Source organism: Cyprinodon variegatus, unplaced genomic scaffold, assembly GCF_000732505.1.
Source record: "Cyprinodon variegatus isolate N-32 unplaced genomic scaffold, C_variegatus-1.0 Scaffold651, whole genome shotgun sequence".
Taxonomy (NCBI): Eukaryota; Metazoa; Chordata; class Actinopteri; order Cyprinodontiformes; family Cyprinodontidae; genus Cyprinodon; species Cyprinodon variegatus.
In genome coordinates, this window is record NW_015151104.1 from 234,366 (window position 1) to 260,926 (window position 26,561).

At 37.3% G+C, this 26,561-nt stretch overlaps 1 protein-coding gene across 1 annotated transcript in view; it reads right to left on the bottom strand.

Annotated features, from left to right (window-relative positions):
* Positions 1-26,561, bottom strand: part of LOC107096811 (laminin subunit gamma-3-like) — a 184,515-nt gene that overhangs the window by 46,815 nt on the left and 111,139 nt on the right. Inside the window, exons 10-12 of the mRNA XM_015393636.1 lie at positions 18,001-18,199; positions 2,756-2,865; positions 250-477 (exon numbers count right to left, since the gene is read on the bottom strand). Coding sequence (XP_015249122.1) covers positions 250-477; positions 2,756-2,865; positions 18,001-18,199 — 537 coding nt within the window. The remainder of the gene's footprint in view (positions 1-249; positions 478-2,755; positions 2,866-18,000; positions 18,200-26,561) is intronic.

Below are 26,561 nucleotides of genomic sequence, written 5' to 3' on the forward strand. Positions count from 1 at the left end.
ATGGATGGATGGATGGATGGATGGATGGATGGATGGATGGATGGATGGATGGATGGATGGATGGATGGATGGATGGATGGATGGATTTGTGACCATGGGGAAAATTATGTAGCTTAAAAATATTATGAATCCAGTATTAGAATAGTATAGAACAGAAAGTAATAAAATAAAGTGGTAATATTTACCATTGAGACTTTAAAATGCTTCAGGGGTTCAGTGAGCATTCTAAACACAATATCATCATCTCACCTGTTTCTGGATGACAGGTTCCATGCTGATGGCAGTTGCAAGGCACACATGTTGAGAAAGGCCCTCTGCTTGGGTCTTCCCTGGTGAATCCAGGGGCGCAACGCTCACAAAATTCGCCTGCAAAGCCCTGAGGACATGAGCAAGTTTCCACCCACGGAGCTGGAGCACTGGCTGGACTGGAGAAGATGGAAGCGGAGGTCAGGGTTACCCCCGCAAGCTGTGATGTGTCTGGAGAGGGAGGAGGAGGAAGGTGGGATGAAATTAGTCATAAAAAAAGATGCTCATTGCATCTGTAACTGGTAAATTAATCATTGTTATTTTTTCAAAAATGAAAGTTTGTGAGGTGCCCATCTTTAAGTGGGATTCATTTTCTCAAATTGCAACATTTTTCACAATGCTATGTGACTGACTAACTCATTGTAGCCCATAATGGTGAACTCAAAGAAATTATGTTCTGCTTTATGTTTTTGTAAGTTTTTCTTTGAGAGGCCCTCGATTTCTGTAGGCTGTTTTTTCTGCTTATATAATAACAAATTACAGTATCTTCTTCCCATATATGCAGAAAAACAGATTCATCCTCCCACATGCAGCTGGATGCCACACCTAATTTTCACTTCAGCGCAAGCACACATATGCCTGCATGAACCCACACACATACACTCATTTAAAGGATCTTTGATATCGCAAATAGAAAAAAAGGAATTCCAGCGGAGCAGGACATGAAAAAATGGAGACAGGAGACCCTGTGGTGGTATGTCAAACACGCAGGTCCTGTGGGGTTTTCAACATCCCTCGCTCTTCTCATGAATAGTGATGGGGGCAGGCCATCCTGAACTGAAAGCTGTGCGCCCTCTAGTCTCTGAAAGGCAGTCACAAAATTACTTTTGGTCCCATCGTGTCTATTGCTGTGCTTCCTCTCACCTACACCATGATTAAACTGATAACTAGATGGCTATGTAGACAGGTACCATGTTTGCATGAGATGCCACGTAATAATCAGTGAAAGGTGAGAAATATGTGAGAAGTGGAGTAGGAGGACGGACCTCGGCTTCTAACAAGCTACGATCCCGCCGTTCCTTCAGCAGTGATGAAACCCACTTCATTTGCACCTCAGAGGGATAATAAGTCGCAAGCCTGTCCTCCTCCCTCTCCCTCGATGTGGCTTAGCCTTCACCCTTTACTCTTCGCTTACTCCCCATGTCTCTTAGCTCATTCAGCACAGGGGATATCTGCAATTAAAGCAGTTTTCAGGCAACGAAGTCTATATTTATGTTAATTGAAAGCTTTTCACTTGAAGTCACGCTGTGCAAGTTCTCTCCATCACTCCTTTATTTCAAAGAAGCCTTGTCAAAGCTGTCCAGATTTTTACTTAGCATTAAAGCCTCACTGCCAACTGACAGACTATTAAGGTACCTGCATGTTAAACCATTAAACCATAGATTGCTCATAAACATTCAATATGGCCACACACTGTTAAAAGCTGAACTTTACGGGTGGAGAAAATGAGAGGCTATTAACTATATTTCTGTTTTCAGACCCTTTACTTCAAGAGGGATTTAAAATGCCAAATAAGACATTATTTCAAGTATTTTCTCCCAGCCTGTTGCCAAAAGGCTTATCTGAAACTGTTGAGAATGGGTAACACAAATCAATGTATACGTTTTCCCTCCCTCTTAAGTGTCAAGACATGATACTACATGGGAGGCATGCTCATTTGGATGGGTACAGCAAACAGTGTGATGGAATATGCATGACTGTGCCTCTGTTTGTTTGTGCTCAAACTTTTGTGGCCCTGTTTGTTCATGTGTTGGAAGTACACAAGACTGGATGTTGCATCGCCTGCTTGGAACAACTAATTAAAATGGTGCAAGTAAGTGTGAGCGAGCTAGTAATTTGGGCCAGCTGTGCTTTTCTTCTTACTGCTCTAATCTGTCGTAGTGTCTCTTAGATCCAGCTTGTTCATTACAACACAGGCTAAAAGAAAGAGGCATTACGTGGAAGAACAGGAGATTTTTTTGTGTGAAACGTGAAATAATAGAGAATGAATGTCTACTTCCAATTTTAATTTGTGGTGCTTTGTGGGGATGATGCGTGACTGGATCAGCCAAATTTCGGAGTGATCACATTTGACCAGTGATTCAACTTTTTGGGAAAGCAAATTGTGTCACATATTGTGTCACACCCTTCCCATGTTAATTAGCTTTTCACCATAATTAGCCGATATTCAGACAAACACATATGTGGGAACTTTAGGATGAATCATTCTCACCCTTCTTAATGAGTAGCAGGTGCCATCACCCCCTCCCCTCCCAGTGTTTCTGTAGCAGACTCTAACAGAGTTAGTGTTCAACACTCCCTTCTAGATTGCAAACGATTTGTGAATGTGCAAAGCCTCCTCTGGCTGTGACATACCTACTCATGATGTACGTAGTTTAGACTGTCATAACTCCTAACTCTAACACAGGGACATGTCTTTTGGCATAAAAAAACACAAAAGCCAACTCACAGTTGTGTCCTCCCGCATTGCTGATTTTCAAAACGGTTAGATTGTAAAGGAGCCGTTGGAACTCGAAGGCAGACAGATGAGGCTTGAATCTCGTCTCATATTCATGGAGCCTGTGAAATGAGCAGACAGGTAACATCAGTTACGGTACATTTGCACAACGCGTGCACAAACTGTGATTAAACACTTGAATGGTCACATTGTAACAGTACAATTGCAACAGACACAGGTTTCCTACATCACCTCCCACAACACAGATAAGAAATTGTATGCTATTCATACGATTCTTTTCATTTCAGTTATGTGCTATATAAAGCACAACCAGCAGATATACAGGAAGCACCAGAATAGAAAATAAATGTGCTGACTTTAACATATATGCGGGGTCTTGATCACTGAGCTTTGCCATCTGTTAAAAGATGTTCTGCAAAGCCGGGCAGCTCAGCTGACATCTGCCTGTTTTACTCCCTGAGTCTTGTATCCGTTCCATTTCGATGACAGGTGCTGTGTCAGCTTTACATAGCAGATCTTGAAAAGCAAAAAAAAAACCAAAACCCTCATTTATTCTCAATAAAGATGATAAAGGTAGCATGTCTTTTTTAAGCTATTCATTATGTTTGCAAAATGCAACAATTCATAAAAAACAGAAGTAATAACCATAAGAGATTAATGTTGGAGTTTTACTCAGCAAATTGACAAGAGATGTTAGTTTTCTGGATCTGTAGAACTGGTTATAACACACGTACAGACAAACATCTTAGTATCTTTCAAAGAAAAAATAAAGACTTTACATTTATTGTTAAATATAATTTTATCTGAAAGACTCCCACTACATTTTACTTAAAGATGCCTTGGTAGTTGAATCATGTAATTGTTGCAATATATATAGTTTAGTAATAAGGTAATTTAATATTAAATGTATTAAAAGGAAGGTACAGTACTTTATTGCTACGAGAGGGAAATGTACAAACTCCCCCCAAATAACATGATTGTGTAACTAAAACAGTTTGAACAAGGTTTAATTGCTTTAAAAGGAGCATTGGTAAACATAATTGTATGTAACTATTCTATGCTTTTTATTTGCTTATGGTACAGCTATTTATCTTCAGTTATTTATTTGTTATGCTGAAGTACTCATTTTTGATAATAGGGAAATTTATTTTTAGAGTCTGGTTTGCGTGATGCACTGATGCATGTTCTCAAAAAAGCTGAGTTTAAATCTTAGTTGCCACATTTTAATGATTTTGGTCAAACTGATTTTTATTATCAGACCAATTGAATCTGAGTAAATACTAATAGTTTTAAAATCATGATTAATTATTATGGGGTAAAAAACAGTAAACAAGAAAATTCTAAACTTACCTTGTCCTACAGTATGTACAAACCCACCCTTGACAGTCAGTAATCAATGATTTCTCCGTTTGTGGACAATCACTGAAGGTGGTTCAGTAGAGTTAAAAACTAAACAAGTGTCAAACTTCCTTTGGGAAACAGCTGCTAATAATACCATTTTATTTCATTTTTTAACCTTCAAAGGGTTTTAGACTCACCATTCTCTGCATATTTGTTTTTATTTATCCAAAAATGAGGGTTTTAAAGAATGACTAACCTGTTTGTTTATATCAGATCATCTGATTTGAATAAAGTCTGGAATTTGATTAGAAAACTTTGAAGTGTTAATGCAATTTTTTAAATTTAGGTTTTTTACCCATTCAGACATGGACTTTTCTTTTTCTTGCAGCATGGTAATACTTGTGATGTCATAAACTGATGAGCAAAAAATCCCTGAAACCCTTATCTTTTTTGATAAGATTGTCTAGTATAAAAATAAATAAACACATAACTACTTGTGTTTCTCTAAAATAATGTCTGCAAATTTTTAGACGGGCATTATAGGACTCACACCTTTCAAAGTATTTTCTACACATAAAATATTCCCCCTCAGTCATAAAGTTTATTAGGACATTTTTTTGGAAATTACAGAAGAGCCTTTTTTTGGTAGCTGTGGTTTTAGGTCCACGGGACACGTGTTTTTTACTGTTCTCTATCATTGTTGTATCATGTAACAGAGACATAGCATCCCACTCTTTTGTGATATCAGCACAGTGTTTAACACCTCTTGGAGTACAGTAGTAGCCATTCAATATGTCTCTGCTTTTCGTCATGGGCCCTTGGCTGGTCCCCTACAATTCTTTTTAATGGATCAAACTTTGTACCAAAATATTCTTTCTGTCATGATTTGTGGACTTTAAGATCTAAAGAGAAGCGTTATCTCCTAGTCAGACCCTGTAATTCAGTGAAAGGGTAGTCAGAGTAAAAAATATGCATACCCAGGAGAAAGAGGGCATCACTCCAGTGGCTAGAAGTTGAAGGTGATTTTGCTGGGAGTTGCAGGGAAGTGGGCTGCCATATGACTGGAAAGGGCCATTTTGAATGGCTGCTACTGTAGGTAGGTTGGTGTGCTGGTCACTCCTTGGAAGGCTATTCTCCATTTGTGGACAATTAAAGGAATAGTACACCCAAAACATGGTTAGCCTTCATTTTCTACTCACCCCCATGCTGAACAACACCCTGGAGTACTTTTTTGATATCTCAAATGCATCTGGAGATCTGGGAGGCTTCTTGCTGTCTGCTGACATTCAAATAATGGAGGTCTATGGTGCCTGAGACAGAAAGGTCCATAAAAGTCCACAAAAAACGTGTCAATATTCCTCCATACTGCTCGTCCAATGTATTCCAAGTGTCCTGAGTGGGTAGCATCCAGAATTTACTCGAAACGAAGTCATTTAGAATGTTTTTAGAGCATAAACAGTAGTGTAGAGGATTTCCTGAAAGCGCGCACATGCGCGTTCACGACCCTACGGAAACAGGCAGACCTAACCAGATGAAAGTGCGCATTCAGCGTCTGCTCTTGATAATGCAAGCGTAGAAGAAGAAATGTGCTGTTTACCTGTGCAAAGAAAGAAACAACGAAAGAAAAATGTCTGAGGACTTCAGTGTTGAGGAAGAGCATGAGTTCTTTGCTGAGCTGAATGCCACTTTCATCTGGTTTGGTCTGCCGCGGTTTCGTGAACTCGCATGCATCCAGAATTTACTCGAAACGAAGTCATTTAGAATGTTTTTAGAGCATAAACAGTAGTGTATAGGATTTTCTGAAAGCACGCACATGTCCGGCATGTCCTCAGACATTTTTCTTTCGTTGTTTCTTTCTTTGCACAGGTAAACAGCACATTTCTTCTTCTACGCTTGCATTATTGGCAGAGCAGACGCTGAATGCGCACTTTTGTCTGGTTTGGTCTGCCGGTTTCCGTAGCGTCGTGAACGCGCATGTGCGCGCTTTCAGAAAATCCTCTACACTACTGTTTATGCTCTAAAAACATTCTAAATGACTTCGTTTCGAGTAAATTCTGGATGCTACCCACTCAGGACACTTGGAATACATTGGACGAGCAGTATGGAGGAATATTGACACGTTTTTTGTGGACTTTTATGGACCTTTCTGTCTCGGGCACCATAGACCTCCATTATTTGAATGTCAGCAGACAGCAAGAAGCCTCCCAGATCTCCAGATGCATTTGAGATATCAAAAAAGTACTCCAGAGTGTTGTTCAGCATGGGGGTGAGTAGAAAATGAAGGCTAATCATGTTTTGGGTGTACTATTCTTTTAAGGTGATTTACTAGAGTTCAGAAATTAAAAAGGTATCCATTTAACAATCTCTTATTATTAAAAGGCACTAACTTGTTTTCAAAGGCTTTTCATGTTCCTTAGATCTGGAAAGATGTGTCTGTATTTACTTATCCGTAGGCCTACTTTAAGCTTAGTTTTGACTTCACTCTTAAGGCAAGGCTAGTTAACCTGAACCATAACCTTTTTGTTGATTGTAGTTAATTCTAAAAACAAACATCAATTTAAACTGTTTTTTGTATTCACACACAAAAAATAGTTATCTGAAACAGTAAGGGGTGATGATAAAAATCTAAACAAAAATGAAACCTGTAAGTGGGAAAACATTTTTCTATGTGTGAAATGTATTTAAATGAAGCCAATTGTACAATCTTGTAAGTGCAATAAAAAGCTGTTAACAGTTACTGCTTAGAAATTACAGACACATTTAAGCAATTTGCTTTTTGCTCCATTTTGAAATCCATTATAATTGCTAGTTGCATTAGTGTCCTGTGGACACATTGAAATGGAGCATTTGCTGCAACAAGCAAACTGCATAAAAAAAAGAAAAGAGGAATCAAATTACAAAGGAAGAACTTTGTAATTACAGACAAAAATGAAGTCAAAACCTAAGTTTTTAAACCATATCAGCTTAAGTCAGGACCTTTATGTGTGAGCATTAAACAGCTTCCATTTCATTAGGTCAATTGCTCTCAGCATGACATTAATTCATTTCCAAAATGATTTATTTTGTGCCTGGCCTTAGTCTTATCATTTGCATTTACAGCATGTGTCTGTGTGTATAGGTGTGGGTGTGTTTGGCTGTCCACACTCTGTTGATGCGGAGGGTCCTCATTCCTTGGTCTGACGAATAGGGGTGGTTATAAAGAGAGGCAATTACAAACTCGGCTTCAATGCCATAGTAATGGAGCTGGTCAGGCAGCGATAAGCAGAGTGTGCACGAAAGTGAACAAACTCCCGATCATGCTTTCCCCTATGGAGTGTCACTGTCCCTTTTAATCACAGGCGAGCAGAGAGAAGAGAGCCAAACAGTAATTTAGGCAGTTCTGCAGAGGATCAGAGACAGACCAACAAAAAAAAAAAAAAAAAAAACCAACAACAATAGAGATGGAAGCAGACATGTAAACCCCCTGAGATGCATTTGGAGGATGATGTGTCAGACAGAGATATACTATAGGTGAGAAACCATAAGATCCTGACAGTAAACATACCCTCAACTGTGAAATAAAATAAAGCATCATATCTACATAATTACACCACTGGTGGGAACAAATGGAAATCATGTCTTGACTGCATGAATTTGCATTAAAAATATTGTAATTAAACTTAAGTTAAAATATATATGGAAAGTAAACTAGCTTTGTGTTTCCTGAGCTACGTGAAAACAGACATTGGTATTTCATGGTTATGCACCCATTATTTGCTGCAACACATAAATAAAAAGCTACAGGATGCACGTGAATACATGGTTTAATCTGAAGTAATGGACTGCATGATTTTTCTGTCTTTGGTAGTAAACCTGTTGTAATTAACACCATTTGTCTTCATAAAGCTAACCTGTTTCATTTTTCTCTTTGTATTTGATCCAGATACCCAAACATAAACTTTTAGTTTTACTCCTTTGCAGTCTTAAAGCTGCAGTCTGTAACATTGAGAAGAGAGCAGACTTCGACTGAAAATTTGAAGAAAAACAGGTTTCACGCCACTCCCCCACCCTCTCTGCTTCACTCATGCCCCACCTCCAAGCTCCACCCCTCTCACAGCATCTGCGCGGCTACCGCATGCGACCAGAAGGGGGAGGGCGGGATTCAGCGTGTGTGAGCTGTGATTGACACTCCATCAGACGCTCCTCTGGCTGTGATTGGTTGTTTTGACTCGTCCCGAATTATTCTTTCCAGATTGAAATACAGGCAGTAGGCGATACCAATTGAAGCAGTTTTTTTCACAGGTTACATATCACATGTACTGCTGTCTGGGCATAGGGACAGTTTCAGCCAATATGACAAAAAAGTGATTTTTAAAAACTTACAGACTTCAGCTTTAAGTAAAAAATGATGACATTATATATTATGAGCTAACAACTGTATTACATGTAAAACCTTTCTTTTTTACATGTCCCAAAGTAGCACAAATAATTCAAGAGCATCCACTTAAACTAAATACATTAACTGTAGGATATCATTAAAACCAACTGTTTAAATCCATTACAATCAGGTTCATTACAGTCAGAGTATAGTGCAGGGGTCGGCAACCCCCGGCTCAGGAGACGCTTGCGGCTCTTTACTGTAGCGCCCCGTGTGCGGCTCCCTGCAGCTTTTTCTAAAATGTATGAAAACTGGTTTTGTTTTTGCTTATTTTAATACGCTGTGCAGGAGGTCAAATAAACATTCATTGTGTTTTCCATTGCTGTAAACATTTGAATAATAAATACATTTAAACAATTAATGTAAACATTTCTTTCAACTGATGAGAAGAGAGGATTCAAAGAAGGATGGACCGAACCATTTGCTTTCATTACCAATGCGGAAGGATTGTCTGCATTTTTGCTTTGTAATGAGAAGTTGTCAAATAAAGAGTCATTTGGAATGGCATTTCCATGGAAGGCTGGCTAAATTTGCAGCCAATCACAAAGAGAATTATGACACAAAGGGGTGAGAGAAAAAGTGCAATCACAGAACTTCAGGATAAATTAGAGGAAAGCAAAGATAGATTTAAGAAGTGGATTGCATCTCCAAACTCCTCTACTGCTCCTAGTTTTGTTGCAAGCATACAAAACCATCCACAGATTGAACAGGTAGCGCTCTTATGCAGAGAAGCTAACTTTGTTCCATTTTTCCCCCAAATCCTCAAAATAAAAGTAATACCAAGGAACGCTGGTGATGGAGGATGTGAGATTTCGGGGTTAGAGAGCGCTGCTCTGATGGATGTCAGTTCCTGCTTGGTTCTTCATGCCTTAATCAACGCCTCCAAAAAGAAACACGTTCACCATAAAAATATTCAATTATCGTATTTCTAGAATTTCATCAATGCATCAAAACCTAAACCGTGCTGTGAAGGGCGGTGAAGCCGTGCACGGTGAATTCCACGCAATGAGAGCGTTCACTGCTCCTCCCTCACCTCAATGCTACTACTGTATGTAACATTTGCTCCAGGATAAACATTTAATCATGAATGCTTATTATATATTTGAGCCCATTTAGTCTTTCTGGTCTCATACTTTTTTATAGTGGGCAAATACACTTATACCCATGTTCCCATACAAGACTTATATAAGACTTTTACATTTTTGCGACTCCAGACAGATGTTTTTTGTTTTTCTGTTCCAATATGGCGCTTTGAGCAAGTTGCCGACCCCTGGTATAGTAGAATGCAGTTTGTTTGTTTTTTGTTTTTTTTCCGGAAAGCTACAAGAAATAACAATCTCCATCTTTTTTGGATTTTAGTTTGTCACTTTTAAACTCATGTTGCTGATCCTGCACTTTAATTAAAAGATAGATTTTCAAAAACAAAAAGAGCAATCTTCCTTTTCTGCTTCATACACTCTGGTTCCTCTTGCAGCTCTTAGACATTTATAAAAGCAACTTCCTGAAAGCACTTTGGCAACTACAACAGAAAAGAGGTAATTAGTTCTGACATAATAAAACACTTTGTATATAATAGTTTTTTCAGCCCTTTTAGGCATCAACATATATTTAAATGCTGTAAATATACACTCAGCTACGAGAAAGGCGATAAAACTCCCCTGCCCACACGATTCATGTAAAGAGAAAAGAAGAGAGAACATAATAGAGAGGAACGGAAAGTACATTTTTTAAAAGCATTCACCTCCTCCTCTCATTAATTCCTCTCACATGAAACCCTGAGCATCCATATTATATTCTTCAGCCATCTGATTCTAAAATGATCTCTGCATCAGGTGGGAATACAAAGCCACTTAACAGGTTATCACATTTACTATCCATGAATGCAGCTGCTGTCAGTCAGGAGAGAGAGATTGTGAGTGTGTGCTGGCACTCATGTTTATTTATGCCTCCCCATGCCTTTTATCAAAACACTCAGAAACATATATTTCCATTTTCAAAACATGATTAATTTTAATGCCTGTGTTCCATCTGATTGCAGGGAATCAAAAAAAAGCAAAAAATAAATAAACTCTGCATGAAAGGGAAGACAGGGACATTCAGTAATTGAGAAAACATGAATGCAAAACTGTGCAGTTTCATAGTGGTAAATGAAAAAAAAATTATATGAAGATGAGCAGCTCCTTTCTTCAGGAAAACTTTAATGACACACAGTCTTGAAGCTCCAGTGAATTTCAGAGGGTGCTCCAACATGGTCCTTTAGCCAGTGTTCTTGGAGTAAAGGGAACAGTCATTACTGGTGCAGAGACACCACACTGAGGCTGAAAAATATTGGACGTGACAGGAAGCCTTACTTGGATCCCCTTGGGGGCTGGGTTCTCTAATGGCAAAAGAAACTGCTCTTTTTTGGGGGGGTTTGAGGTCTTTCACTGAACCTTTTTCCCTTCATCTCTTAACACTTTACAACACAACCCAAACTGCAGATGAATCAGTGGGCTCTCTGTTGGTTTGGAAAGCCACATAGTTCTAAGTTTATTGCTTTAAAAAGCATTTTGTTAAAAGCTCATTAAAGGAAGAATAGAAGACCATAACTATTGAATTAACATGACTGCAAACCTACCAATACATGACCATACAGCAAAACTGAAACAGCAGAAGGCTTCTGGTAACTCAAAGGAACTGCAGTGATTAGCGGATCAGGTGACAGAATCTGTTGCCAAACATTTGTCATGCACCCTGTGAATCGTGCCAAAGAGGACAGTCATTGTTGGAAGAAAGCGTTAAGAAGTCCTATTTATAGTTTGTCACAAGTCATGCAGAGGAAACTAAAAAAATGTGTCATAAGTTTCATTTTTTTAATGATTTCTCCCTCATAAAAATCCTGCATGTGTTGTGGTAAACACATTTACCGTGTTTCATGTACCCTGAACACAGGGAACATGAAACATAAAGGCAGAATCACACAGTGAGGATGCATTCATACAGCATGCATAGGTCAGAGATGACACAGAGACTGAGTTTATACAGATCATAGCATTTGGAGGATTTAAAAGTCTTAAGACTGAGGGGAAAATACTTTAACACTAAACATGCACCCAAGGCAACAAAAAATGGTTCATATCAACACATTTAATTTGCTAAAGAGCCCCAGAGATAGTTCAAATAAAAAATCTGTGCAAAGACTACAAGAATAGATATTGACAGATGCTTACCATCTAATCTGGAACATATTCAGCTATTTTGCAAAGGCAAACATTTCACTAATTCAGTAATGTAAACCAGGTAAATACATAGCCAAAATATTTGCAGCTGCATCTGCAAAGAGAGCAATAACTCATCGTACTGCATTATTACCATGTCAGAAACGACACACACAACAAAACACACAAAAACAAGAGGCTTGCAAAGTTAGTGTTTAGATTCTGCAAATACCTGCTAAAATATCTAACAGGAACTAGACACAGTAAATTGAAGTTAAATATTCTACATTTTAGACAACTAATGTCTTACAATGGTCTTTCAAATCTTTCTGTTTCCCTTCTTCACCACATAATGGCAGCTAAAGTGGGCCTTTTTAACTTTACAGACCAACTATTTCAACAAGGCGACCATTCTCCTGTCAAGTTCTGTTTTTTAACAACTACAAACACCATCGTAGGTCCAGGGCTCCTGTCTGAGCTGCCAACAATCACTGTGGGATTCTTGAGAACCATTGACAGCATGCAGCCTTCATTATGAGCCTCAAGCTGAAACAGCAGGTTTCCGCGTTGCAACTTTCATCAATCAGCCGTTTCCTTGTTCAACATTCTGTCCAGCTCCGTCTTCCTGCTGTAACTATTGCCCACCTAACACAGCAACAGTTTCTTCTCACGGAACAAAAACAACATACTTACAGTATCAAGCTGTGAGATACTACCACTTTTCCTCATAGTCCTCCAACTTTGCTGTGTTCGTTTTAAAGAGTGGGTTTTTTTAGCTGCTTGATAATGTCCATATCCGTTTGACACCTTAGTTCCGTTGGACAATTTGCAGTTTATTTTCTAAGCTTTTCTTTTAAACAAAGCCTAGAAAAAAAGACAAAAAATATATATTTGATTGGACAGAAAAATGGTGCATGTATTGAGGCTTACTTTGGTTCTGAGAATTGGAGGAGGATAATTTAGTAGAGAATTATGACACAAAGGTAGAAACTGCCACATAGAGTTTAAAGAAGGTGTATAGTGGGATGAAAAGGTATTATGGGCAGCACATCCCTCGGCCAACTGGAGTATAAAAAAACAAAAAAAGGATGGAAAACTTGAGCCTCTTCTAGAGAAGGCTCATTGTGGGGGACCAGACCACCTGTACCCACTCGGCAAGGTCGACAAGCCTAATGAGATCTCTGTGCGACTGATTAGCCTGCTGGTCCCCCACAGGCTGTCACACCAGGGCTCACCTCTTCAGCATTGCTATGCCTCAGTCTGCCAGGCATTTCTGCCTCCGCACTGACCGCTTTATCCAGAGAGGGGCCAACAGGGAGTCTTGTTAGATGGAAAGACAGAGCAAGGAGAGCGGCAGGAAGTCTGATGTGAGATGAAAGACCCAATAAAAATGTGCAGCAAGAAAGTTAACCATTTTAGAACTATGCACACACAAGGCCTGAAGGTCAACATAGAAAATATAGAAATTTACATTTGAGACATCATTATAAAAACCTCAAATGTGCAATAAAAAAAGGAAATATTTATATGTTTAACTGTTTTATTTTCTTTTTAAAAAATGTGATATGGTTTGATGCAAACTGTGGAGAAAGAACAGTTGAAGTTGTATGTTCTGTTCTGCTCTGAGTTCTGTTCATCTAACGGGACCTTTGTGGAATTTTTACAGGCATGATGATTTTCTACAAAAGTTTTAATAGTCTAAACACCACAGTTAAAATGCCAGCTATTGTGATTTCAAAACAGGGTCATGATAAATTACCTAAAGGGTTTTAACAAAAAACAGTTATTTATCTAATGCAATTTAACTGAAAAAAAGGAATAGAAAAAAAAGTTAAATTATTTTTTTCAGTAGTCCCCACTGCCTCAAACTAATATTACCTTGAAGTACCATGTGATTAATATTTAGCATTTCAGCATTATATTTTGGTATGATTTTATCAGCGTCTCACCTCTTGACTTATCTATAATGGCCCACTCTTACTTGTCCGTCATAATATGAAGGCTATTAGATCTATCAAATCATCCTCCTCAGTTTTCTTGTTGATACATAACAGTTTTAGTTGAAAACTCTCAAATATTTTAAACAATTTATATTTTCCTCTACCTTGGTAAGATCAGCAGATCCAAGTGAAAAAGATTAACATTAGATCATGATGCTGCAACCTCCATATGTTCCTCTGGTGATGTACAGGATTGTTTTAGTGATGACATTAAATATTGGAATTTGGACCCTGAATTTTACTTTACTGTTATCAGCTCATGCTTCTTTAAGAGACAGTTTCTAAATATCTCTCCAAGATACATTTGTTTGGCAACACCATTAGACTGGGTGTATAATTGCTGCCATGGCGCTGGCCAGCACAGTCACTAAAATCTTGGCAGCGTGGGGAAATACACAGATGGTTTTGGCGAACTTTCCTGGTTAAGCACAGATTATGAAATATATGATTTGAAGTTGACAAAGTGCAGTGCATGGGGAAGTATTAATTTAGTCTAATAGAAAGCTGCAAACTCAAATTTAAAATCCTGAAACCAGACAAGTGTTCTTAATAGTATTTCTAATGATGCATAAGCAAAAAACAGTTTTAAAGACTTAATTCATTCTCAACTTTCAATCAGCCACTAATTCTCTGTTGCTGAAAGCCTATCAGCTCTGTGCACACCTCCACCATAGCCAATCATCATAAGACTCTGTGTTCCAATAGCGTTTTAGTTTTATTAAGCTGCAACCTTCCTCCACACCATCGCCTAAATCCTCCTTGTTTTCATCTAACTCCCTCCCTCCTCCATTCCACCACGACTGTCAAGTCCCTGGGAAGACGTTCCAATCCTAATTCGTAACATCGTCGTTCTTTATGTTTACATCTTCCACCAGGGCCTGAGCCTTGAAATCTATATTTCTTATTTCATTAAAACTCTAATTGTTGCTTTTCTTCCTTGTGAGAATTTCCAGGTTGAATTAATCAAAAATACTTGGTGGCAAAATATACAAACACTTTTTTTTTAAGTTAGAAATCTAGCACAGTAAAATGAAATAGGCATGAAAAGCTGTAAATCTATATTATTTTTCTTAATTACAAATGTATCTTTCATTGCAAGTTATGTAGGCTATTATTAGGACGATTATTAGGAATTACTGTAGATTTTCCATGTAATTGAAACAGGCAAAATAAGTCAGAACAGTCGGGTTTAATCACAACTGTGATACTGAAACATGAAGACATCAAAAAACAAAATCCTCTTCTGTTCAGTTTTATAACAAATGTGCTTGATTTTGATTGTTGCCGGCTTAATCACAGCCTCCAATCTGTGATTATTGCTGCATTCACAGAAGTCCTTTTTATGCATATTTGATGGGTCTGATTTTTTTAAGATGCTAAATATTCACATAGCACAACTGATTACGAGATGTTTATGGAGACCTGCTTGTTTTTTCTTCTTCCTAAATGTGATCTGATGGCTACTGGACCAAGTACCTGATTTAAAGTAAGAGGCTAATTTATGAATTATGCAGTAACAGAATGACTAAAACCACTTAGTTATTTAAAACTGCAGCTGTTAAAAGCAAAGTGTTGCTGCGGGTCAGAGAGGTTTTCATTTAGACGCATAAAAATAATTCAAACAAATGTTGCTTCTAAGTTAAACCGCTCCCTAAAAACAATACAAAATGAAACAACAGATAAATCAAGTCAAATCATGCAAAAGGGCATGTAGCTGATCAAACTCTCCTTTGTAACAAAACAAAAAGAAGCGATTTCCTGATTACTGTTAACCAGAAATTAAGAGCATGATTAATAGTGTCGACTTAGTTTTCTTTTTTTAAAGTACAATTTATTTTGATAACACTGCAGTAAAAAAAAGGAGATGATCAACCATGTATGAGGTGAAAAAAAAGAAAATAAGATATTAAACAACAGATAAAGATTGCCAGGTTTGGTGGAGGTTGGTCAAGGAGGAGTTCTTGCAGATTTAATTTAGATGCAGATGGCAACAGAAGGATAAATCCATGAGAAAATTACAACCCAATTAACAGGAAAACAAAACTAGGAGAAACCTGAGTGAAACACACAAGAGGAGTGAAGCAATAAAAAAACTGCACAGGAGGTGTATATACTGTATAGGGAAGACAGAACAAATAACAGGCTAATCAGCTGTTCTTTGTCTTGAGAGCTGTACTAAACAAAATTTCGTTTTGTATACACCCTGTGTGTACAAAATGACAATAAAGTTTGTCTAAGTCTAAATGTAAGAGAAAAGAATCTGGTCACTGTGACGATGGCACATGGCACATGGAANTTTGATAACACTGCAGTAAAAAAAAAGGAGATGATCAACCATGTATGAGGTGAAAAAAAAGAAAATAAGATATTAAACAACAGATAAAGATTGCCAGGTTTGGTGGAGGTTGGTCAAGGAGGAGTTCTTGCAGATTTAATTTAGATGCAGATGGCAACAGAAGGATAAAACCATGAACAATTAACAGGAAACCAAAACTAGGAGAAACCTGAGTGAAACACACAAGAGGAGTGAAGCAATAAAAAAACTGCACAGGAGGTGTATATACTGTATAGGGAAGACAGAACAAATAACAGGCTAATCAGCTGTTCTTTGTCTTGAGAGCTGTACTAAACAAAATTTGGTTTTGTATAGACCCTGTGTGTACAAAATGACAATAAAGTTTGTCTAAGTCTAAATGTAAGAGAAAAGAATCTGGTCACTGCGACGATGGCGCATGGCATATGGAACGCAAAAACTGTGCCGAAAGAGGTGATACCAGCTGGCATTGTTGTTCGTTCCCTGGAAAAGGGCTGATGGAGGGTGAACTTGTGGTCGACTGGCTTAAATTGGGGAAGACAGTGTGGGACTCTAAAATACATGAGAATCATCATGGATGCAATTTGCGGACCTGACAAATGCTGTCAAAGATCAGGACAGAAAGAAGAATGGCAATTTAGTCATCATACCAGGAGGAATGACAAGCCAGCTACAGCTGTTGGATTTGGTGGTTAACAAGCCTTTGAAGAAAAATCTGCACAAGAGGTAGACTGAGTGCCTCCTGTCAGGTGACTAGGCACTCACATGGTCTGCAAAAACCCAAAAGCCAGCTATATGCCGACTTTGCAAATGGATCCTCCAGGCATGGGATGAAGTACCATCAGAGAACATCATCAATGGATTCAAAAAATGCTGCATCTGAATGCATTGGATGGTAGTGAGGATGATGTTCTGTTGGAGGAGAGAGGACTGCAGGATGAGAGTGGGATTGGCAGTGAGTGCAGCGAGGGAGGGGACGTCTGTTAGTAAAAACCTCACTAAGGTTTTTGAGATGTTCCATAAGCACAGATCAGATTGCTTTTGAGTTCAAGTGTTGGAAGTGAACCTTTCAACTAATTGTGTAACTACAGTGATTTTCCTGTTTCAATGTTGTTTAATTACACAAATCTTTGTTCTTCTATGAAAGATTGATTTGTGGATTCTGTCTAAACAGGTGTGATAGCAGCAGCTACATGTTTGCCATGTTTGTTTTGGTTTAACTTGGCTCAGCTCCTCTTGTTTTTGATCACAGCTGCATATTCTACCTGGAAAAAAACTACTGCATTTTGGCTGACCCATTTTGGGTCAGTTTTGAAATGGTTGAGGCAGGAGTGGGAAGAAAATACATTCCCATCTTTCTGTGAAAACTCAAACCCTGCAAAAATGCAGCTTGCAGTAGGGTTTCTGTCTGTCTAAAAAATATCCAGCTTTAAAATAGAATTAAGCTGATATTTTCAGTGTGAATTTATTCACTTTTACACACTTTTGGCTTGTGAATTATGTATATACTCTGATGACTCTTTATTTTACATAAGCCAACTGTTATTTTATAGTTAATCATCTCTGCTTATCAGTTATTTTTCAGATGTAACCGTTGCTCATCCTTAAACTTTGAATTTCTTTGCTAAAGGCATAACATATACATTGTCATTTGCTGCAACTCCGTACCTGTTCAAGCCAGCATGACAGTCAACAGATGAGGATGCCTGCTCATTACTACAATTCTCTTGACAATTGGATTGGGTTGTGACAGCAAAGTCAATGTGAATCCTAATCCATACATGCGTGTCCTAAAAAAACTGTACTCCGGGGGTTCTAAACTAAGGCTGCACAAAGGTGAAGAAACAAACAAGCATCCTAACATGTGGGCAATGGATTTTGTGTTTTCCCGAGGAAATCCAATACAGCAGCGATTTAAAAACTACACACAGCTACAAACTGACAGCCTCATGTCTGAGTGCTCCTACCTGACAATAAAGGAGCGCCGCGGGGTGAGGCTGTAGTCGTGGTCGGGCTGGGGCGGGTAGGAAAGGTCTGCTGACACGGTGAGTCCAGATCCTTGGAGAAGCAGCGTGACGCGGTCAGGAAGCAGATCTGAGGTTTCAGAGGTGAAGGTGATGGAGAGGAGTTGGCCATAGCTGTTGACTTTGTGACCCAGGAATTTCTCTAGAAGGAAGGACACAGATTGAATGTAAGGGAGGAGAGTTAGGTGAGTTTTTCATTTAAAGTCTGGGCCAGTCTGCTTGGAAATGAAAAAAAAAAAAAAGTTGTGGAAGCTTGTGATGACACTTTACAGTCATTTCACAATATTACAGGCACTCTGTATTGTATTGCCATTTTATGAAATATTAATAAAAGAGGAGAAAAAAGGGTGTATGGTTTGAGAATGTTTTTATTAATAAAAATCCAGTGCATTTTCATTTAGACCCCTTTATACTATTAACATAATTAAAATGCAGTGCAGCCAATTTCCTTTAGAGGCAACTTAGATTGTAAATATAGTTTATCTGCTGGTAATTTTATTTAACCATCAATCCAGTCATTCTGTGGAAATGAGTAAATAATGCATAACAAATTCAAATGATCGAACTAAGCACAAAGCTTAAGCAAGCTTAAAGCATTGTCAAGCTTAAAGCATTGTCATATCATGATGCACTATGACTTAATGCAAACCTCATAGACAACTGTGCAATCCTATCATATCAAAATGTAATGACTACAATGACTAATCTTGAAATCTACCAAGACATGGCCATCCACATAAACCGAAAGAGGCAAGAGCTCATGAAGCTGTACAGATCCATAGGAGTGTCAATCTGTTGACAGGTCATTTAGCCGTAATTTAATCCCCAGATTTGGCATTTAAGTAGAAATACAATAAGGAGGTCATTGTTGAAAGAAAAAGGAAAAAGATGGCATGTAGACAACAGATTTCCTGCCATGTCATAATTTAGTCAATTTTATATGTATTTACCTCCAATGTTATAAATTCTTGCATTAGCCTAATCGGTTTAATGTTTTTGGCATAGCATTTAAAAATACTTCATAAGGTCAAATGAATAATCTGCATAATGCTAGCACATATTTGCTAACTTACAACAAATGTAGACACCCCAAGCCATATTAGATACTAAAATATAGTTGCTGCTTAAAGGATAACAGATTTTCCCTTTAGTCAGATTCAGCGCATATAACAAAGATTATCCCCATTTGAGAAAATATGAAAATATGAGAGATGTAAAGCGTTTAGTGAAAGTGTTGCATCAGTCACTGCAACTGAAAGTTTTTTTTTTTTTTTTTTTTTTTTTTTTACCTCAGATTCTAAGCTAAATCTGAAAGCTTCCAAGACGTGTTGTTCCTTAGTCAGCTGTCAGACTCGTCAACACCCCTGCTGGCAAGTATGACAGCATTTAAATGCTTTTTGTAGAGAGCTATTAGTGATTTTGATGAATTCCATTTTTCTTTCCTTGAAAAGGGTTTTTATGTACTCACAGATTCATTCTTAGTATTCTGACCTATCTATCTTCACCTGTATTTCATCCTTCTTCCAATCACTCATGTCCAAAGTATGACTAATCCACTTCTGTGCTTGACAGCTAAGTGTACTGTGCAATCTTCCAGGATTCCCTTTAACATTATATTAAAGGTATTCTAAAGGAGATCTTAAAAATAAGTGATCCTCCCAATTGTAAATCATTCTGGTAATATGTTTACGTAAAACCTTTTTTTTTCCTAACAGCCCAACCCCAATTTCAACTAACGGGGGGGAAGCCGAAAAAGGGGAAAAAACACAAAGCTTCTAGAAAAAAAGAAGCTTGGAGGAATGCAAAAAAAAACTAAAAAAAAAAGCGACAACAAGAAAAAAGCGACTGCAGGACCACCAATAAGGAAGAAGGCCCCCCTCGGAGCAGCCACAAGCCTTGCAAGGGAAATTTCTAAATTTCTTTTAAGTGGAGAGGGGCAGGGCGTTTCAAAAATTCACAAAAATCCTCCATTATACTTTGAAGTATCTTTCCATGTGTTTGAAATTAAAGTGAAATGAAAAGATCTCCATTTTAAAATAATTATTATAGCTCAAATACCAAAATGTTTTAAAATGTTTTCGTTTCCTTGTTCTCGGATTAACACTTTTAACTGAAAAAGACATTTGCCATCATACAAGTGGCATTGATTTAAAATTTGATTTCTTTCTAAATAGTTCAGTGTACAAATAATCCTTTCTGGTAAAATGCTACAACCTTGATTTATTTTAAATGTCATGTCAATATAATGTCATACGGACAGATATTAACAAGTACAAAAGCAAAGCAATAAACATGGTGGTGGCCACATAATACAGTGGGAGAACCTGTTGGAATCAGAAATATAGAAATCTTTGAAGAAAATGGAGGAATTTCAATTCTTGAAATGACCCAACAAAACTTTAATTTGGATTGTATAACTTTAGGTTAATATGCATTTAAACCTAATCACAGTTACTTCGAACTTTAAAAAAAATATATGAAAAAAATCTTAAATCTTAAAAGCCATTACAATTCTACAATTTTTTACCAGATGTAGTTAAGCGGGAGGGAAAAATGACAGGTTGCACGCTTGGCTGCTTTCTTGTTTTTGTGCGTAATCGTGTGTGAAGTACATCCTGAGCTCCTTGGGGGTTTAAGAGGGCTTTGGAATTGAGTGGGTGATTTTGCTTGCAAGGGGTCTCTGGCATCATTCAGTGCAATTCAGCCGTCTGATCATCCAATATCTGCTCAACCAGGAGTTGGCTTTTATTTTTTGTGCGATGCCCTTACACGGCCCGCTTTCATCGGCAGCTACGCTGATGAATGTTTTTATCTCAACTGCATTCAAATTGACTTTCTGATACCCTAAAATGAGATATTTTCTAGCATTGGTAAAATGTTACTGACAGCATAAACAACCAGTAATATGTTTTTTCTTGTAGAATGCATTTAGTCAAATTTGTCCTTTCCTCTATCAGTCACTTTGTGCACTTTGTTTTAAATAAAATATGATGTTCTTTACACATTGCATTTGCTCTGCTTTCCAATAAATCATCCTTCTGTCACTTGAGTGCTGCTTAAAAGTTTACACAGCCATGTTAAATGAACTGTTTTTGTAATGTAGAAATTAAACCTATGTGTATATTTTCATAACTTTGTCCTGTTTTAATCTGACAACAAATAAAAAATACATATAATGTAAAAATGAAATGCTATAAGAAAAATGTTGCAAACTTTCAAACTAAACCTCTGTGAACCATCTTTTCATGGAATTTCTGTATTTAATATTATTTTGCTCTAGCAGCAGCCCACATATAGACTTGCAGAACTTGTAGATCTATTAGAGTGCATCGGTTATTCATATAGCTTTTCAGTTGGACCTAAAGATCCCATAAAATTTAGTGGCAAACTCTTACTAGACTGCACCAAACTGCATGGCACATTATTTTTTTTCATACGTATTGTAGAAATAAATAGACGGACGAACAGACAGACAGACGGATAGAGAGATGGATTGCATATGTATATAATCGAAATTGTAGATAAAAACCCCTATTGTGTATATTAATTTTATCATTATATTTTCATTAGCACATAAGAGAACATTTTTAAACTGAGGATTGCAGCCTTTCATTTATCTCTATATTTCCCTGTATGCAAGTAACAGGTTTACTGTGAGGACACATTAATAAATAGAGAAGAGGACATGATTATTTATATTAATCATCCAACTTTAGGATCAGGATTTGGAGGAAATTGGAACCGGGCAGTGATTCAATGACAAAGGCTTTTGTTCCATGGGTAATCAATAGTACTTTCTGTTTAATCCCAAAAGCCATCACTCATGTCCGACAGACTTCGGATGCAAAGGAAATAGATAATTATTGCTAATCAGACACAGAGGGAGTGGCATGATAAACACCTGCTTTCCAGTCATTGGCACAGAGGATGCAGCCCGCATCCTTGTTTCGAGCATATGCGTCTCTGAGGAGTTTGAAATCAATGCCAGTTGAAAAGGCTAAACAAATTAAAGTAGAAAATCTCTACTGAAAGAATATAAAGGCATACGTGTTATATGCATTTCCAATTAGTCAAGACTTTGTCTGATAGGCTGAGTCACAAATGTACATCTGAACTATTGGAGAGAAGATAACCTCTAATAGAAGAGAACGATCAATATTTATTTCAAAGCTTTTTCACTGCCCTTATGCTACACAGATACCACAAAACCTTTTAAGAAACAAACAAAGACATTTTTATCTAGACAGACATTAGTTTAATGTGTTTCTAGTTTTAATTACAGTACCTTATTTTATGTGGAGCACTTTGATAGTCTGATGCCTGGAAAAGTTGCTATGGAAGTATCTTTTATTCCTATTACTTAAAAAAAAATGTAGAAATGATATTGGTATCTTCAGTTTTATCTATGTTTGACTGTTCTGTTACTTCTAATTTCTGAAATGATGTATGCTTGCCAGATTTGAAAATAGGCTCTCTCCAATGAGTCGCTCAGACAAATACCACTCAAGCGACACTCAAAAGTCTAGCCTTTGCCAGCAGAAGATTACTGTTGCTTTAGAGAACAGCCCCAGTAGAGCCACTGATTTTGCAGAAAAGACAAGAGGTAATTACCTACATTTGGGGAGTGATACACAGTAATACTGAGTAATGGGAGAATTCAATGTTCACTGAAAATAAAAGTCAATGGTTATTACATCTAAGGTAATTAATTGGGAATATATATGGCACATACCTTGCATAACTGTGGGTAATGAGCCCAGTAATATAACTATGCGATTAAACTAGAATTTGCACCTAATGCTCCCTTATGGTTTCAAACATGTGTGTAGCTTGGAGGCTGTTATAAAATATAGGTACTATTCACTTACGATTGAGATGTTTTTTTTTCAGCATGAGGGGAAAAAAAAAAGCATTGAAAGCACAATACAACAAAAACGATACAATATTATCAAATAATTGCACTACTTGCATAAGTACATAAATCATTCCAGCCACAGGATTACTCATTTTAAACTGCACTTTCTTAAATTAAGTGTATTTTTATTTATTTTTTATGATATTTACCTTTAATTTGACTAGGTAAATAAGATGATTTGCCAATGCAATGAGTATTTTTACTCTTAAAATAAGATATTTAGATAAAATGCACTTCAAATAAGACAATGCAATTGTGTTTTCTTATTTTAAATGCAACTTGTCTTGTTCCATTGGAAAAATGTTTCTTTTACCACCTCAATTCAAGAACAAAGGCACTTAGTTTATGAAAAAATGACTTATCTAGATTTTGATTTTTTTCCAGTGTGTGATCAGTTGTGCTTGTGTTACCATGTATTCAGATCAATTAATTTAAATAACATGATAGATCAGAGAGAAAATTTTAAAAGTTTTGCTCACACACGTACATTAGCTTATAGTGTATTTGTCCCTTTTCTTGGGTACATAATTACTAAGCAGCATATTGGTGACCAATGACCATACAATGTTTGTTTATAATTGCTTGATGAGCAGCTTCTTACCTAGAGAAGACCAGACCTAACTTTAGGCCAGTTTATATAAGCCTACCTGATAAAGCATTTAAAAAAACAAACAAATTGAAATCTCCTTTATCCCATGTTTCAATAATTAAGAAAAAAAGTGCAATTTTAGTCAGACAGAGATATTATCTATATATAACACATAAGCTTTAGGGTTAACATTGTTATTTACTTTATTATGGGGAGCGTTGGCCTAGTGGTTAGAGCAGGTTTCAACCCCACAGCCTCTACTCTGGGTTCCTGAGCAAAACCCTTAACCCCACACTGCTCCCCAAGGGGATGGGTCAAATGCAGAGAGTGAATTTTCCCATTGTGGGACAATAAAGGGATTTATATTACATTACATTAAAGAATATAAAGCTATCCAAATCAATATGAACCAACTCAAAAATAAATGCCCCTTAAAACTTAAAGTATAAGTGCTGACCTCCCTAGGTAACAGCAACTGCCATCAAGCAGGGGAAATGTTTTTTTGTTATTTTTTTTAGGTATTTTTGGTCCTCTCTACTCTGCAGAACAGCTTTAATTCAGCCATGTTGGTAGGATTTTAAAGGTAAATTCCCGTTTCACATGATGCCACAGCATCTCAGCGAATTTTAACCCACATTTTTATAAAAGGAACATAAACCTCTTCATCAATTTCCGAAATGTGTCAAATGTGGTTACTTTTTCACAGTGGAACAGATTGTTTGTGTATCAGAGGGAACTACTAGTATTGAACACAGTGACCGTTTAAATAATTGTCAGGTGGTTATATAAATGTTTAAGGAGTTTATTGGGATCTTTTTTTTCCTGAAGAAACTTTATTCTTATTTAGAGATGGACAAGCTGATAAAATAATATAATAGCCAATGTCCCGTCACAGCATACCATGCAGAAAATTTGATTACCTGTGTGCCAAGTCAGATTTTCGATCAAAAGTATATCTCAAGACAGAATCCTCATTGCATGACTGGAAGTTTCAAATTATCAAAACTGAATCCATCATCAAAGTAGGACAGCCACATTGCTATAATTGTAACTTGTGCTCGTATGACCTTCACCCATTTTGGATTATTGGATGAGATGGTATGCGGGTGTGTAACCATGTCTGTAGTAATAGATGAGTCTGTGTTAAGTAGGTGTATGTGATCAAGTGTGCACCAGAAACAGTGATGAGAATAGTAGAATTTCTTAAACATCCTCCAAGTACAGCAAAGGACAGATGGACTCGGTCCCAGAAAGACAGACAACACACATCACTCAAGGGAAGAATTATAGTTTGTGTATAGTAAGGTCCCTGCTACTGTACAGAAACAGCAGCCCCCAGAATTAGAGGCAAAGGGAGTGACTTGGAGCACCAACCATACTGCCATCTTCTGCCCCACAGGCCAATCCCAGGACCCAGTCCTCCTGGAGATACACGGGTCTGAACCCTCCTCAAAGGGCAAAACAACCTGGCAACATGCTGGGAAAACCTCTCCAGACGAGGCAAATTTATTTATATAGCACATTTCATTAGCACTGTACTTGCATTAAGGCAAAGCAAAGAATTTGACACTACAAATGTATAATTGAAATGAGATGATTATATAAGAAAATACAAAATGATTGTTAAAAAAATTAAAGGAAAGTTGGATTGAAAACCTAAGTAATTATTTTAATATGCTATTAAAATGCCACTCTAAAGAAATATGTTTTAATCTTAATTTAAAGCAACTTAATGGTTTCAGTACTTTTATAATATTTTGTATTGTAAGAAAGTTAGACGGAAGTGCCCAGCTTGAAATTAAGAATCATGTTTACATATTCTGTGTTTTGAGAAAGTGTTGAAGTTACCAGAAATTGTGTAACCATCCATTAATGGTGGGGACCTGCTGTGGCCAAAACTCTTCACGGAAATCTACAGGAAATCCATTAAACATTGCTACTTTTAACCTTTTCATGCAGGTCTTACAGTTTTATCATTCATACATTTCTTATAAATGATACCAGTTTCCCTTAAAAAAGAATTAAGTCTTTGCTATCCAAGTTTAATTACTTTTCTTCCTAATCTGTCTTTCAGAAAGATTAGAAGCTTTCTGACTGTGCCAACAGTTTGCGTGAAGCACATAACCGTGCACGTACAACTATTGAGAGATGCCTGTATAACTTTAGTGGCGGAGCTTCCAATCAATCAGAACTACGGTTCTTTTCACTTCAATTAAATCAGCTCTGTCCGATTAAATCATTGCAGTCTTGCATGAACACAGGTTCCACTGAGGCTCTGTCTCTGGCTGCCATGGCAACAGTTTGAGGGAGAAACCTAGATTGATGTTTTTTTGACTTTTAAATATTGAAATCCTGCAGGAGTAATTAACATAGGCAACAGATGGTGAGAGGTCTATCAAACTATCAACATTTGTCACACAGATTACAGACAGTCAAATGTAGCTCAAAGTGCTTTCCAAAGGTTAAAAAAATGAAGCGATACATATATTTAACAAGTACATAAAATTGAAAAAATATTTAGCGAGGTGAATTGTAATTCTATAGAGATGAGCAAACCAAATATTTGGATTTGTTAACTTCTCAAAGAAACAAGGTGCTCAAGAATGGTTTCTTTGTGCATGGGCGCCATATGGGGGGTAAAAAGGGTGGGAAGATTTCAAGGGATCTTGAATTAGGGGGCCCCAAAAGAAGAAGAAACATACGTCCCACAAGATATTTCAAATATAATAAGAAAATCCTGCAGTAAAAATAAATTATCCTTGTGTTCTCCCTGATCTTTCAGCATTAACGAGGGAAAAAAAGCAGAAATAAAATAATTTTTTAGAGTTTGTGGTGTAAAGATAACCTGACTCCGCCAGATGGATTTGCTCCGCATATCCATCTGGAAACCTTCCGCTGAAGTAATTTTGGGAAGGGGCGAAAATACTGCTTAGGCGATTGGCCTGTGTTGGTGATAGACGGGCCAAATAAACCAATCAGATCAACGAAGCATATGACGTA